Genomic DNA, 16493 nt, shown 5'->3' on the forward strand with positions numbered 1-16493 from the left:
TTTGGTCCTTAAATGAAACTGGTATACTTTTTTATTTATCACAATTTTCTTTAACCAATTATATTCTTTAATGCAAGGCCGACAGACAAGTTCCTTACTTTTTCCCCCTTCCACTTTCCTTTTCCATATTTGCGGTAATGCTGCAATTATTTGGTTGTAATTTTGGGTAGAGCAGACATTTCCATATGTTTTTGTTAGCAGCATGTGCGACATAACTCCACCAGTCCTACCGATAATATCATTTACGAAGATAATACCTTTTTTAAACATTTTGTCAAAAAAAAAAGGTTTTTTATCAATTAGTATATTTGAGTTTAACCACAATATTTGTTGCATTATTTGTTCTGTCGTTTCTGGAGGATTAAATTGAAATTGCAACCAACTTTCTATGGCTTGTTTTCTTCTATGTAATTGTTGTTGATCAGTACAACAAAATAAGTCCCAAATGGAAGGGAAACAGATTGTTTTTCATCTGTAGCCCCATGAAATCAGCCAAAACTAGCTCAATAACTCAATGCATCCACACTCCTTTTGTATATGCATTCACCTGAATAGGCCTAGGCTACATCTTGATTTACCCAGTTTATCAATAGACTAGAGATATACCATTCAAATAAATGATTACCGTTATATAGTTTGATTGATTGTATTAATGATTCATTAATGCATACATTGAAACATTTTAATGTAATGATATTCAACTCAAAAGATCTGTCTGGATCAAGTGCCATTCTGTGACTTTGGCTAATACGCCTTCTTTTTTTGCTGTGGTATCGTTTTAGTATTGAGTATTGTGATGGTATCGAGGATTGTGATACTAAACCTGGTATCGATATTGTAGTCAGAATTCTGGTATCGTGACAACCCTAGTGTTTGTGAAGGCTGTGTGTGTTTGTTTGTTTGTTTGTGTAGGCTGTGTGTGTGCATGCTTTATGAAACTGACCTATAGTCCCTCTCTATTTGCCCCATGTAGTTTGTAGCTATGCAGCCTGTATCTACAACACTGAAGCTGAACTAGGATGATGTTCTTCTCTCCTACCGTTTTAATATCATGTCAGGGAGTGCATGGAGGGGAAGTCATAATCACACACACACGTTATGTTATCTTCTTCTATCCTCGTGGGGACCTAAAATTAATTTCCATTCAAAATCCTATTTTCCCTAACCCTAAACCTAACCCCAATTTTTTATTTTTTTTATTTAGCAGACGCTCTTATCCAGAGCGACTTACAGTTAGTGAGTGCATCAATTTTCATACTGGCCCCCCGTGGAAATCGAACCCACAACCCTGGCGTTGCAAGCGCCATACTCTACCAACTGAGCTACACAGGGCCTAAACCCGTAACTCTAACCCAAACCCTAACCCTAACTCCTAAACCTAACCCCTTACCTTACCCTAATTCTAACTCTAATTGTAACCCTAAACCTAACCCCAAAGCTTAAAATAGCCTTTGTCCTCTTGGGGACTTGGGAAATCCCCACAAGGATAGAATAACCAACCAACACACTGCCCTGAAAATAAATGATCAGCCTGCTATATCCAAGTTGTTAGGAGAATAGATGTGGTCCCCTAGAGGGTGATAGTGTTGATTGTGTAATTTTGTGTATCTGTGTCATGAAGGGATTGAGTTGTTCTGCTCACCTGCCCAGAGGGAAGGCAGACACAAATCACTGTGAATGATTTTGCCCACAGTGTACTGCCGGCTCACTCCACTGAGAGGGTTTGTGTTGAGAGTGACACAGTCACAAACAGACATTTGTGCATAATTTGTTTACAGATGTCCTATCATGACCTCAGGTAAATCAGGAATTCCATTTCTATTTTTATATCTACATAGTATCATTCAAATGGACTTGTGTCCATTACTCCTGATTTTCTATGTTGTGCTGATCACATTACTGTGTGGGGGTTATCATGGATGTGTGTGAAGGGACAATGGTGTGCATGCATGCATACTTGTGTGTCGCATTGCATCCATAGCACAGCATGCCCCAGTGCCAGTGCTGCAGCAGTGCGCAATGTGTGGGTATTACACACAGGCCTGTTAAACACAGTGCCAACACGCACACACACAACACTACACACTGTATGAGACTTCCTGCCCCTAGCCCCTGATCCCATCCCATCTACCGCTGCTCTGCTCATTCACATCACCCGCTCTTTTCTCCTGGTCAAGGCTGTGCTTCAGTTCACTGCTCCGTTTGGCAATCATCCCTCATCCTCTTCCTCATACACCCTACCCTCGCCCACTGTGCCTCTCCCTCCCTCCCTAAGAGTTGGTGTCCATGCCAGGCAGCCCAGGCACACACACAAAAAAAACTTCTTAGGGGTGGGGGATCACGGCAGGGTAAAGAGTGGAGCCCCTGTTAGGATGCTGAGGCTGTGATTCCTATTATTTTATTGCTTGTATTTGTGCCATTGAATTGGAATTTTATTGCTTGTATTTGTGCCATTGAATTGGAATTCAGTTCACCCCAGTGTTTCCCCTATATTCATTTAGCAGCAGCGTTTCAATCATTGCCGGCACTCCAAAGAAATATTATTTAATTATTTCAAACAAATGTAATTGGGATGGCTAAACGTTTTCAGTAGGGGTGTAACGGTTCACCAAACCCATGGTTCGGTACATATTGCGGTTTTGGGGTCACTGTTTGGTTTCGGCACAGCGGAAAAATTAAATGCCAACAGTAACTGAAGTAAATGTTTTTTATTTATTTAAATATGTCTGGGCGATCCGACCAAATTCACATATACTGAACTAAAATATAAATGCAACATGTAAAGTGTTGGTCCCATGTTCCATACACACAAAAAGCTTATCTCTCTCAAATGTTGTGCACAAATTTCTCCTTTGCCAAGATAATCCATCCACTTGACCGGTGTGGCATATCAAGAAGCTGATTAAACAGCATGGTCATTACACAGGTTTATCTTGTGCTGGGTACAATAAAAGGCCACTCTAAAATGTGCAGTTTTGTCACACAACACAATGCCACATGTCTCAAGTTTGAGGGAGCGTGCAATTGGCATGCTGACTGCAGGAATGTCCACCAGAGCTGTTGTCAAATAATTGAATGTTAATTTCTCTACCATAAGCCGCCTCCAACGTCGTTTTAGAGAATTTGGCAGTATGTCCAACCGGCCTCACAACCGCAGACCACATGTAATCACGCCAACCTAGGACCTCCACATCCGGCTTCTTCACCTGCGGGATCGTCTGAGACCAGCTACCCGAACAGCTGAATTTCTGCACAAACTGTCAGAAACCGTCTCAGGGAAGCTCATCTGCGTGCTCGTCGTCCTCACCAGGGTCTTGACCTGACTGCAGTTCGGCATTGTAACTGACTTCAGTGGGCAAATGCTCACCTTTGATGGCCACTGACATGCTGGAGAAGTGTGCTCTTCACTGATGAATCCCGGTTTCAACTGTACCGGGCAGATGGCATCGTGTGGGCATGCGGTTTGCTGATGTCAACGTTGTGAACAGAGTGCCCCATGGTGGCGGTGGGGTTATGGTATGGACAGGCATAAGCTACGGACAATGAACACAATTGCATTTTATCGATGGCAATTTGAATGCACAGAGAGACCGTGATGAGATCCTGAGGCCCATTGTCGTGCCATTCATCCGCCGCCTTCACCTCATGTTTCAGCATGATAATGCACAGCCCCATGTCGCAAGGATCTGTACACTATTCCTGGAAGCTGAAAATGTCCCAGTTCTTCCATGGCCTGCATACTCACCAGACATGTCACCCATTGAGCATGTTTGGGATACTCTGGATCAACGTGTACGACAGTGTGTTCCAGTTCCTGCCAATATCAAGCAACTTCCTACAGCCATTGAAGAGGAGTGAGACAACATTCCACAGGCCACATTCAACAGCCTGATCAACTCTATGCGAAGAAGATGTCGCGCTGCATGAGCCAAATGGTGGTCACACCAGATACTGACTGGTTTTCTGATCCATGCCCCAACCTTTTTTTTAAAGGTATCTGTGACCAACATATGCATATCTGTATTCCCAGTCATGTGAAATCCATAGATTAGGGCCTAATTAATTTATTTCAATTGACTGATTTCCTTATATGAACTGTAACGCAGTAAAATATGTGAAATTGTTGCATGTTGTATTTATATTTTTGTTCAGTGTAGAAATGTGTGTTAGATCTGTCATTTTCATTGAAAGCAAGTCTAAGAAGCAGTAGATCTGTTCTATGTGCACTATTTCTATTCTTCCCGTTTTTTAAGTTTCATTTTTGCATCTTTTACTTTCAGTTTTGTAAACCAGCTTCAAACAGCTGAAAATACAATATTTTGGGTTATTGGAAATATATTTCACAGTGGTTTAGATGGTACAATGATTCTCTACACTGCTTGTTTTGTCACAAACTGAAATTAAACAAAGTATTTTAATTTTTGCAACCAGGAAATGGCGGAGCAATTTTTACAAATTGCATCTTTTAAGAAAATACAATGTGTTGGTATTCTTGATTCCATATATGATCTATATGATCATGAGTCATATAATGCCTGATGAGAGCACAATCAGTAATTTCCAACACATTTTCTTAAATGAAAACACATGATTACTCAAAAAGAACAATAAAATAAAGTGCAATATGCATGTGAAATCAATATGTAAACATGGCTCAGACATTATTTAGGCCTATGCTAGTGTTTTCTTATGAAGAGAAAAATATGTGACTCAAAGGGGGCGTGTCTGTAGCACGGTATTCCTAATTTCCCAGGCTGTCACTGTTAAGTAGCTCTCTGTAGCCCTGGAGGTCCATCCATCTGTAGTGAACTCAACACAGGGTGCATTGGCCAATTCATTGACAACTTCGGCTTTAGCTTGCTTATATAGAGCGGGTACTACCTGTTTGCTGAAATGGGTGCGAGAGGGCGAAGTTCGTAACATCGCTCGAGCACTTTCACCAGGTGCTGAAACCCCTAGTCTTCTCTTTGGCCCGGTCAGGATCAGCTGCGAAGGGCTGCTTGAATGCAGAGGGGAGATAACGTTTTTTTGTGTGTGTGTTTCTGTTACTCCAGTGGTAGGAATACTGGGGTGACGTCAGCGTAAATATGTCAACATGTTTGAGGTGTTGGCAGCTGCATAGGCTATTCTCGTTGAGCAGTGGCAACATACTTCCCCTGACCATCCACTCAAGAAAAAATAGTCCTGCGGCTGAATCTAGTTGATGATCCCTGCTCTAGGCTATATAGAATATTAGTGTGTGTGTACATGCGTGTCCCCACGTTGCTCCATCCCTGTCCTGTCCTCATGAGACTGAGTGCTCTCGTCCCAAATGTCACAGCACTTTGGCTCGAAAAGAGAGAGAGGGAGAGGCTGAGAATGCCATGCAGTCCTTGGCATAATCCCTGCCTGCCGCTGCTGCGGCTGCCACCAACCCCGCCCCCCCGCACACACACACACACACACACTCTTCCCCCATCCCTCCCCTCTTGTTCTGTACTGAGAGCAGTCCAGACAGGGACATCATGTGACTGTGCCCGGTAGGGGGATCTATGTCCAGTCGCATCAGACTGGAAGCCTGCAATGAGGTAGGCTGACCTGGTTGTGCTGGTTGTGCCTGGAGCAGGCCAGGGAGACAGGGACTGTGGCTCTCCATAGCTCCATGTTAGTGTAGGAGTAAGGTTCATAAGGGTCAAGGGTCACTTTAGTTTTATAAGGGTCATCATGGTTAATAAGGCTCATAAACATATTGCTTATTTCCTTAAGCCAGACACTGAGTCTAAACCGACATTTGTCCCTAAATGAAATTGGTATAATACCAACAATTTGTTAACAACAAAGATTGCAGATGTTATGGTCTTTCTATACTCTGCAAATATGTAAATCGGAAAATGTAAGTGTTCTTGGTTGATAAACTTCAGACAAGACTAGAGAAATTGTTTCTATCTTCCTTTTATGGAATATACCAGGATTGATTGTATGGTTATGGCTCCTTTCGGCCCGGGGAATGGGTAGGGCGCTAATTTGTTTGGGGTGTTTTTTCTTTTTCTCATGTCTCCCGTATTACAGCTCAAATCAGTGTGATAGACCAAATTCATTAGGCCTATTACTAATAATTTTGATTGCCGAAATTGTCAATCTAGAAAGTCCAACACATGTTATAATCTGGAGTTTCTTAAATTCTCATGTCAAGTGTTTACCTGATTTGTGATCGAAGTCTTCTCCCTATCTGTGTGCTGTTTGTAGAAGCTGGCAGCAGAGTGCCAGAGCGCGGGCTACAGCGGCACGCTGATCCCCTATAAGTGTGACCTGTCCTGTGAGGAGGACATCCTGTCCATGTTCTCTGCCATCAAGACGCTGCACCAGGGGGTGGACGTGTGTATCAACAATGCAGGCCTGGCCCACAACGAACCCTTGCTCAGCGGCAAGACCGACGGCTGGAGGAACATGATCGACGTGAGTGGACAACACACACAATGTACATGGGTTCACACACACACACTATGTACGCATGTCTTTCCAATCAACAACAACTGTAACAACGTAGTAACAACTGTGTAACTGTGTGCTGGGCTGTCATACAGTTGGGTTACTCAACAACTGAACTGCTGTACTTGAGTGTAGCAACCATAGCTAAATAGAGAATAACTGTGAAAAATGTTTGGTTATAGAGTAGAATCAGAATCATTTGTATTCGCCAAGTACAGTGCATTTGGAAAGTATTCAGACCCCTTTACTTTTTCCACATTTTGTTACGTTACAGCCTTATTTTAAAATGTATTAAATAATAACAATTCCTCATCAATCTATGCACAATACCCCATAATGACAATGCAAAAACAGGTTTTTAGAAATGTTTACAAATTTATTAAAAATAAAAAACATAACTTATATACATAAGTATTCAGACCCTTTGCTATGAGACTCGAAATTGAGCTCGGGTGCATCCTGTTTCCATTGATCATCCTTGAGATGTGTCTACAACTTGATTGGAGTCCACCTGTGGTAAATTCAATTGATTGGACATGATTTGGAAAGGCACACACCTGTCTATATAAGGTCCCACAGTTGACAGTGCATGAGGTCGAAGGAATTGTCCGTAGATCTCCGAGACAGGATTGTGTCGAGGCACAGATCTGGGGAAGGGTACCAAAACATTTGTCCCCAAGAACACAGTGGCCTCCATCATTTTTAAATGGAAGAAGTTTGGAACCACCAAGACTCTTCCTAGAGCTGGCCGCCTGGCCAAACTGAGCAATCGGGGGAGAAGGGCCTTGGTCAGGGAGGTGACCAAGAACTTGATGGTCACTCTGGCAGAGCTCCAGAGTTCCTCTGTGGAGATGGGAGAAACTTCCAGAAGGACAACCATCACCAATCAGGCCTTTATGGTAGAGTGGCCAGACGGAAGCCACTCCTCAGTAAAAAGGCACATGACAGCCCGCTTGGAGTTTGCCAAAAGGCACCTAAAGGACTCTGACCATGAGAAACAACATTCTCTGGTCTGATGAAACCAAGATTGAACTCTGGCCTGAATGCCAATCGTCACGTCTGGGGGAAACCTGGCACCATCCCTATGGTGAATCATGGTGGTGGCAGCATCATGCTGTGGGGATGTTTTTCAGCGGCAGGGACTGGCAGACTAGTCAGGATCAAGGGAAAGATGAACAGAGCAAAGTACAGAGAGATCCTTGATGAAAACCTGCTCCAGAGCACTCAGGACCTCAGACTGGGGCGACGGTTCACCTTCCAACAGGACAACAACCCTAAGCACACAGCCAAGAGAACGAAGGAGTGGCTTCGGGACAAGTCTCTGAATGTCCTTGATTGGCCCAGCCAGAGCCCGGACTTGAACCCGATCGAACATCTCTGGAGAGACCTGAAAATAGCTGTGTGGTGACGCTCCCCATCCAACCTGACAGCGCTTGAGAGGATCTGCAGAGAAGAATGGGAGAAACTCCCCCAATACAGGTGTGCCAAGCTTGTGGCGTCCTACCCAAAAAGACTTGCGGCTGTAATCGCTGCCAAAGGTGCTTCAACAAAGTACTGAAAGGGTCTGAATATTTATGTAAATGTGATATGTTAGTTTTTTGTATATTTTTATATACATTTGCTAAAATTTCTTAACCTGTTTTTGCTTTGTCATTATGGGGTATTGTGTGTAGATTGATGAGGGGGGGAAAAACAATTTAATCCATTTTAGAATAAGGCTGTAACGTAATGTTTTTGGGAAAAAGTCAAGGGGTCTGAATACACTGTACATTTACATTGCTGCCAGCAATAGACACTTTACAAACAGAATACAGACAACTTCACATAGACATCATACAGAATATACAATATTGGAACGGAAAAAATAAAATTCTGGAGTATAGCCTGATTACAGTGGGAATATGCAATTTACTGAGGGGATATATCTATATAAGCAGAGGGAGGGATGCTGTCATGGCAAATATATACAGTGCATATACAGTGAGGGAAACAATTATTTAATCCCCTGCTGATTTTGTACGTTTGCCCACTGACAAAGACATGATCAGTCTATAATTTTAATGGTAGGTTTATTTGAACAGTGAGAGACAGAATAACAAAAAAAAAAAACAGATTTGCATTTTACTGAGTGAAATACAGTGGGGGAAAAAAGTATTTAGTCAGCCACCAATTGTGCAAGTTCTCCCACTTAAAAAGATGAGAGAGGCCTGTAATTTTCATCATAGTTGACGTGTACCTATGACAGACAAATTGAGATTTTTTGGTAAACTTTTTGGTAAAAACTCAACTCGTCGTGTTTGGAGGACAAAGAATGCTGAGTTGCATCCAAAGAACACCATACCTACTGTGAAGCATGGGGGTGGAAACATCATGCTTTGGGGCTGTTTTTCTGCAAAGGGACCAGGACGACTGATCCGTGTAAAGGAAAGAATGAATGGGGCCATGTATCGTGAGATTTTGAGTGAAAACCTCCTTTCATCAACAAGGGCATTGAAGATGAAACGTGGCTGGGTCTTTCAGCATGACAATGATCCCAAACACCCCGCCCGGGCAACGAAGGAGTGGCTTCGTAAGAAGCATATCAAGGTGCTGGAGTGGCCTAGCCAGTCTCCAGATCTCAACCCCATAGAAAATCTTTGGAGGGAGTTGAAAGTCTGTGTTGCCCAGCGACAGCCCCAAAACATCACTGCTCTAGAGATCTGCATGGAGGAATGGGCCAAAATACCAGCAACAGTGTGTGAAAACCTTGTGAAGACTTACAGAAAACGTTTGACCTGTGTCATTGCCAACAAAGGGTATATAACAAAGTATTGAGAAACTTTTGTTATTGACCAAATACTTATTTTCCACCATAATTTGCAAATAAATTCATTAAAAATCCTACAATGTGATTTTCTGGAGAAAAGAAATCTCATTTTGTCTGTCATAGTTGACGTGTACCTATGATGAAAATTACAGGCCTCTCTCATCTTTTTAAGTGGGAGAACTTGCACAATTGGTGGCTGACTAAATACTTTTTATCCCCACTGTAAGTATTTGACCCCTCTGCAAAACATGATTTAGTACTTGGTGGCAAAACCCTTGTTGGCAATCACAGAGGTCAGACGTTTCTTGAAGTTGGCCACCAGGTTTGCACACATCTCAGGAGGGATTTTGTCCCACTCCTCTTTGCAGATCTTCTCCAAGTCATTAAGGTTTCGAGGCTGACGTTTGGCAACTCGAATCTTCAGCTCCCTCCACAGATTTTCTATGGGATTAAGGTCTGGAGACTGGCTAGGCCACTCCAGGACCTTAATGTGCTTCTTCTTGAGCCACTCCTTTGTTGCCTTGGCCGTGTGTTTTAGGTCATTGTCATGCTGGAATACCCATCCACGACCCATTTTCAATGCCCTGGCTGAGGGAAGGAGGTTCTCACCCAAGATTTGACGGTACATGGCCCTGTCCATCGTCCTTTTGATGCGGTGAAGTTGTCCTGTCCCCTTAGCAGAAAAACACCCCCAAAGCATAATGTTTCCACCTCCATGTTTGACGGTGGGGATGGTGTTCTTGGGATCATAGGCAGCATTCCTCCTCCTCCAAACACGGCGAGTTGAGTTGATGCCAAAGAGCTCGATTTTGGTCTCATCTGACCACAACACTTTCACCCAGTTCTCCTCTGAATCATTCAGATGTTCATTGGCATACTTCAGACGGGCCTGTATATGTGCTTTCTTGAGCAGGGGGACCTTGCGGGCGCTGCAGGATTTCAGTCCTTCACGGCGGAGTGTGTTACCAATTGTTTTCTTGGTGACTATGGTCCCTGCTGCCTTGAGATCATTGACAAGATCCTCCCGTGTAGTTCTGGGCTGATTCCTCACCGTTCTCATGATCATTGCAACTCCACGAGGTGAGATCTTGCATGGAGCCCCAGGCCGAGGGAGATTGACAGTTATTTTGTGTTTCTTCCATTTGCGAATAATCGTACCAACTGTTGTCACCTTCTCACCAAGCTGCTTGGCGATGGTCTTGTAGCCCATTCCAGCCTTGTGTAGGTCTACAATCTTGTCCCTGACATCCTTGGAGAACTCTTTGGTCTTGGCCATGGTGGAGAGTTTGGAATCTGATTGATTGATTGCTTCTGTGGACAGGTGTCTTTTATACAGGTAACAAGCTGAGATTAGGAGCACTCCCTTTAAGAGTGTGCTCCTAATCTCAGCTCGTTACCTGTATAAAAGACACCTGGGAGCCAGAAATCTTTCTGATTGAGAGGGGGTCAAATACTTATTTCCCTCATTAAAATGCAAATCAATTTATAACATTTCTGACATGCGTTTTTCTGGATTTTTTTGTTGTTATTCTGTCTCTCACTGTTCAAATAAACCTACCATTTAAAATTATAGACTGATAATTTCTTTGTCAGTGGGCAAATGTACAAAATCAGCAGGGGAACAAATACTTTTTTCCCTCACTGTACAGTGTTGTGCAATGGTGGTGTGAAGCGTAGTACAAAGGGTTTAACGAACCCACATAACCACACAAACGTCTAGTGTGTTGGTACTTAAACATGATAGGCCTGTTAGATGCAGTGCCAACACACACATTCCCCCTCACAAGGAGTCGTCCCATTGCCTGGCGTGGTGCTACCACACAGAGGCCCACTTGTAGAAGAAGCCAGGTATTATTTCCTTCCATCTATTATGCTGGGCCTTTTCTTTACACTGTAATTCATCGATCTCAAGACCATTCCTTTCAAGCCCCTCAGGCTGAGCCCTCCTGCTCAAAAAGTAGTCCCAGCCCCTGTAATTTCACAAGGGGCCTTGGCTTTGACACTGTTGATGACAATAACTACAGTCTCATTCACCTAGATGAACTGTATTTGTGTGTGTGAAGGCAGATGCAGGTGAACGTTTTTGACTGAAGCTCTCCTCCTATAGGTGAATGTCCTGGCCCTGTCCATTTGTACCCGCGAGGCCTACCAGTCAATGAAAGAGCGGAATGTGGACGATGGCCACATCATCAATATTAACAGGTAGACTACAGCTTATTTTCAGCCTGTTAAATGCCTGTTATAACTGACATTTAAATGATTGAATACTCTCTCAGGAGATACAGTAAAGAGGTCCTACAATTTTACTCTTGGTTTTAGACAGAGAAGATAAGTCAGAGGGATACAGGATGGAGGATGTATCACATACATGCAATTATCTCACTTTCTCTCCTTTTCTCCCTCCCTCCTTTGCTTACTGCTATAGTATGGGGGGACATAGAATGGTACCTAGTGCAGATGAACACTTCTACTGTGCCACTAAATATGCTGTTACTGCTCTAACCGAGGGGCTACGGCAAGAGCTACGGGAAGCAAAGACTCACATCAGAGCCACGGTGAAAAGAGCAGCATTACTATTCACTCTTTTTCAGATGAATCTGTCAACTGTCTTATACAATTATTAGATATAAAGTTGATTGTTGTGTGGGTGCGTGTGTACGCTTGTGCGTGTGTGTGTTCGTCTGTGCGTGCGTACGAGTGTCTGTCTGTGTATGTGTATATAAACATAAATAACGACCATGGTTTGTGCCTTCCTCTTCCATAGTGTATATCCCCTGGAATAGTGGAGACTGAGTTTGCCTTCCGGCACCACAACAGTGATCCAGAGAAAGCAGCTGCTGTGTATGAGAGTATAAAAGTAAGGCAGCTAGACTAGGAGTGTGTGAGGGTGGGTGTGTGGGTGGGTGGGTGGATGGGCCTACATCTTCTCTCAATACAAATACGGTACATTAAGAAACTATTAGAAACTATGACTAATTGGCATTCTTTTCCTCTGCAGTGTTTGAAAGCACAAGACATAGCCAGTGCAGTCACATACGTTCTGGGCGCCCCCCCTCATGTCCAGGTAAAGTAGTGCTCTCTGTCTGTCTGTCGCTTCTGTCAATACTTGGCTTACTTACAGTACCAGTCAAAAGTTTGGACACACCTACTCACTCAAGGGTTTTTCTTAATTTTTTACATTGTAGAATAATAGTGAAGACATCAAAACTATGAAATAACACATATGGAATCATGTAGTAACCAAAAAAGTGTTAAACAAGTCAAAATATATTTTAGATTTTAGATTCTTCAAAGTAGCCACCCTTTACCTTGATGACAGCTTTGTACACTCTTGGCATTCACTCAACCAGCTTCACCTGGAATGCTTTTCCAACAGTCTTGAAGGAGTTCCCAAATATGCTGAGCGCTTGTTGGCTGCTTTTCCTTCACTCTGCGGTCCAACTCATCCCAAACCATCTCAATTGAGTTGAGGTCAGGTGATTTTGGAGGTTAGGTCATCTGATGCAGCACTCCATCACTCTCCTTCTTGGTCAAATAGCCCTTACAGAGCCTGGAGGTGTGTTGGGTTATTGTCCTGTTGAAAAACAAATGAGAGTGCCACTAAGCGCAAACCAGATGGGATGGCGTATCGCTGCAGAATGCTGTGGTAGCCATGCTGGTTAAGTGTGCCTTGAATTCTAAATAAATCACTGACAGTGTCACCAGCAAAGCACCATCACACCTCCTTCTCCATGCTTCACGGTGGGAACCACACATGCGGAGATCATCTGTTCACCTACTCTGCGTCTCACAAAGACACAGCGGTTGGAACCAAAAATCTCAAATTTGGACTCATCAGACCAAAGGACAGATTTCCACCGGTCTTATGTCCATTGCTTGTGTTTCTTGACCCAAGCAAGTCTCTTCTTATTATTGGTGTCCTTTAGTAGTGGTTTCTTTGCAGCAATTTGACCATGAAGGCCTGATTCACGCAGTCTCTTCTGAACAGTTGATGTTGAGATGTGTCTGTTACTTGAACTCTGTGAAGCATTTATTTGGGCTGAAATTTCTGAGGCTGGTAACTCTAATGAACTTATCCTCTGCAGCAGAGGTAACTCTGGGTCTTCCTTTCCTGTGGCGGTCCTCATGAGAGCCAGTTTCATCATAGCGCTTGATGGTTTTTGCGACTGCACTTGAAGAAACTTTCAAAGTTCTTGAAATGTTCCGGATTGACTGACCTTCATGTCTTAAAGTAATGATGGACTGTCGTTTCTCTTTGCTTATTTGAGCTGTTCTTGCCATGATATGGACTTAGCCCTATTTGGTAAAAGACCATCTTCTGTATACCTTGTCACAACACAACTGATTGGCTCAAACGCATTAAGAAGGAAAGAAATTCCACAAATTAACTTTTAACAAGGCACACCTGTTAATTGAAATGCATTCCAGGTGACTACCTCATGAAGCTGGTTGAGAGAATGCCAAGAGTGCAAAGCTGTCATCAAGGCAAAGGGTGGCTACTTTGAAGAATCTAAAATCTTAAATATTTTGATTTGTTTAACACTTTTTTGGTTACTACATGATTCCATATGTGTTATTTCATAGTTTTGATGTCTTCACTATTATTCTACAATGTAGAAAATAGTAAAAATAAAGAAAACCCCTTGAATGAGTAGGTGGCCTCCTGTGCCTCAGTTGGTAGAGCATGGCGCTTGCAACGCCAGGGTTGTGGGTTCGATTCCCACAGGGGTATAAAAAATAATGTATGCACTCACTAACTGTAAGTCGCTCTGGATAAGAGCGTCTGCTAAATGACTAAAATGTAAATGTAGGTGTGTCCAAACTTTTGACTGGTACTGTATATCCTGCCTCTTTCTCAAGTCAAGAATAACTCCTCTTAGATAGACCAATGGTACTATACACTGAGTGTACAAAACATGAGGCTCTTTTCATGACAGACTGACCAGGTGAATCCAGGTGAAAGCTATGATCTCTTATTGATGTCACTTGTTAAATCCACTTCAATCAGTGTAGATGAAGGGGAGGAGATGGGTTAAATAGTGATTTTTAAGCCTTGAGACAATTGAGACATGGATTGTGTGTGTGCCATTCAGAGGGTGAATGGGCAAGACATAGATATTTAAGTCCATTTGAACGGGGTATGGTAGTAGGTGCCAGGAGCACCGGTTTGAGTGTGTCAAGAACTGCAACGGTGCTGGGTTTTTCACGCTAAACAGGTTCCCGTGTGTATCAAGAATGGTCCACCACCCAAAGGACATCCAGCCAACCTGACACATCTGTGGGAAGCATTGACGTCAACATGGGCCAGCATCCCTGTGGAATGCTTTTGACACCTTGTAGAGTCCATGCCCTGACGAGTTGAAGGTGTTCCTAATGTTTTGTACACTCAGTGTATGCTGTCAATGGTCCTGACCTGAGGACATTCATGCAGTTTGTTGAGTTTGTTTGTGTATGTAAACCTGCTTGTCGGCCTCTAGATTGGAGATGTGCAGATGAGGCCGGTGGAACAGGTGTCATAGCAACCGAGCAGGAAGGAATCAGCTGAAGGAGCAGATGGAGCCAGGCAGCGTGCGCCATGGTGACGACTCCTTAGCGACCCCTGCTGGGCAACGACGGAAACAAACTAGGATTCAACTGGATTTGGAGTGGAGGGATCGGTTTGAGGGGTGGAGGTGGCTGAGTGTGGTGGGGGGATCTCTGGTGTGGAGATGAGAGGAAAGGAGGAGAGGGTGGGCAGGTACTCTTAACCACTATAGAATTACTATGAGTGCTGCAACATGGTCTTTGGTGTATTGCTCTGAAGCCACTGCAAACTTAGGAGAGGAGAAGAGGGTTGTTGGTCATGTGCTTATGTGGTCATATATTCTACATGAGGGAAGAGTATGCCATCAATTGCACATGTTTAAAAAAAAAAAAATGTGTAGGTTGTAATAGATATATGTTTCAAATGATGGAAGACAACCCTGCTGTTCAATAAAGAATGATAATTATCATTTTTATATATAGGTATTTTAACTATGATTATTGGTAGATGTGGCTCATACTGTACTTCCTAACCATAGATGCTCAATCCATTTCTGTCTTTACTTCTGTTTTTAATAACAAGCAGATTTGGTTGGCCTGGTATTAAGTCCGCTCGTACGTTTTTCAAAACCCATGTCAATCATCACTAATTCAGAAAATGTGTGTAAGGGACATTCAAGCACGATTACGCAACCCCATCACTTTGGAGCAAGTGTATTTCCCCACTCCCATGTGATTTAAATTGTTTTGCACTTTGGATCCATTTGGAGGAGTATAAAGAAAACACTCATCTTGTCTAGAGGAAGTAACTAACTCGAATATACTCTCCTCAAGTGTGTACTTGTATGATACAGTAGATGTTTATCAATAAAATGAATTAAGAATTGTCAAAGGTGGCTCCTTTTTGTGCACCATTATTTGTTTTGATCATGTGTTAAATGTTAATGTTTATTTTCATTTGATTGAAAGTAAATTGCTATCTAAATAGGCCTACAGTGTTAGTTATACTGTTAATTGAACAAATAAAAGCTAGATGGCATAATATATTATGTATAATTATATATATATATATATATATATATATATATATATATATATATATATATATATATATATATATATTAATTATATAATATATATAATTTCAGCCTAATGCCAGGTCCATGCAATGGTATTTTTAACAGCGTGTGCAAGTCACATGTCTAATTGGATGGAAATAGTTTCCCATCAGTTGCTTGCAATGGCCTCACAGTCCACTTACCTTTCCACTCACCAAACCTGCAATTTATATTTATTTTGTGTACTTTTTTGTGACCATTCAAATAAAATGTGAGTTAGATGTTGACTAACATGTTACAACAGTACTGGACATCGTTTGTAATCTGACAGTGATATATAACTGCTCACATAATAGTGAACTAGTCCAGTGCAAAGTTCTCAATAGTAGTGATAGCTGTGCCACTAGAGATCCTGGTTTGAATCCAGGCTCTGTCGTAGCTGGCCGCGACCGGGAGACCCATAGGGTGGAGCACAATTGGCCCAGTGTCGTCCAGGGTAGGGGAGGGAATGGCCAGCAGGGATATAGCTCAGTTGGTAGAGCATGGCGTTTGCAACACCAGGGTTGTGGGTTCGATTCCCACGGGGGGCCAGTATGAAAAAATAAAAAATAATGTATGCACTAACTAACTGTAAGTCG

General features: G+C 42.7%; 1 protein-coding gene across 1 annotated transcript in view; it reads left to right on the plus strand.

The window, feature by feature from the left end:
- Positions 1–15693, plus strand: part of LOC311136408 (dehydrogenase/reductase SDR family member 11) — a 57471-nt gene extending 41778 nt beyond the window's left edge. Inside the window, exons 2-7 of the mRNA XM_084170526.1 lie at positions 6226–6435; positions 11382–11476; positions 11700–11829; positions 12039–12131; positions 12273–12338; positions 14752–15693. Of these exons, the coding sequence (XP_084026652.1) occupies positions 6226–6435; positions 11382–11476; positions 11700–11829; positions 12039–12131; positions 12273–12338; positions 14752–14793 (636 nt within the window). The 3' untranslated portion in view covers positions 14794–15693. The remainder of the gene's footprint in view (positions 1–6225; positions 6436–11381; positions 11477–11699; positions 11830–12038; positions 12132–12272; positions 12339–14751) is intronic.
- Positions 15694–16493: the final 800 nt, after the last annotated feature.

The sequence above is a fragment of the Coregonus lavaretus genome (assembly GCF_964263955.1).
Source record: "Coregonus lavaretus genome assembly, chromosome: 10".
Taxonomy (NCBI): domain Eukaryota; kingdom Metazoa; phylum Chordata; class Actinopteri; order Salmoniformes; family Salmonidae; genus Coregonus; species Coregonus lavaretus.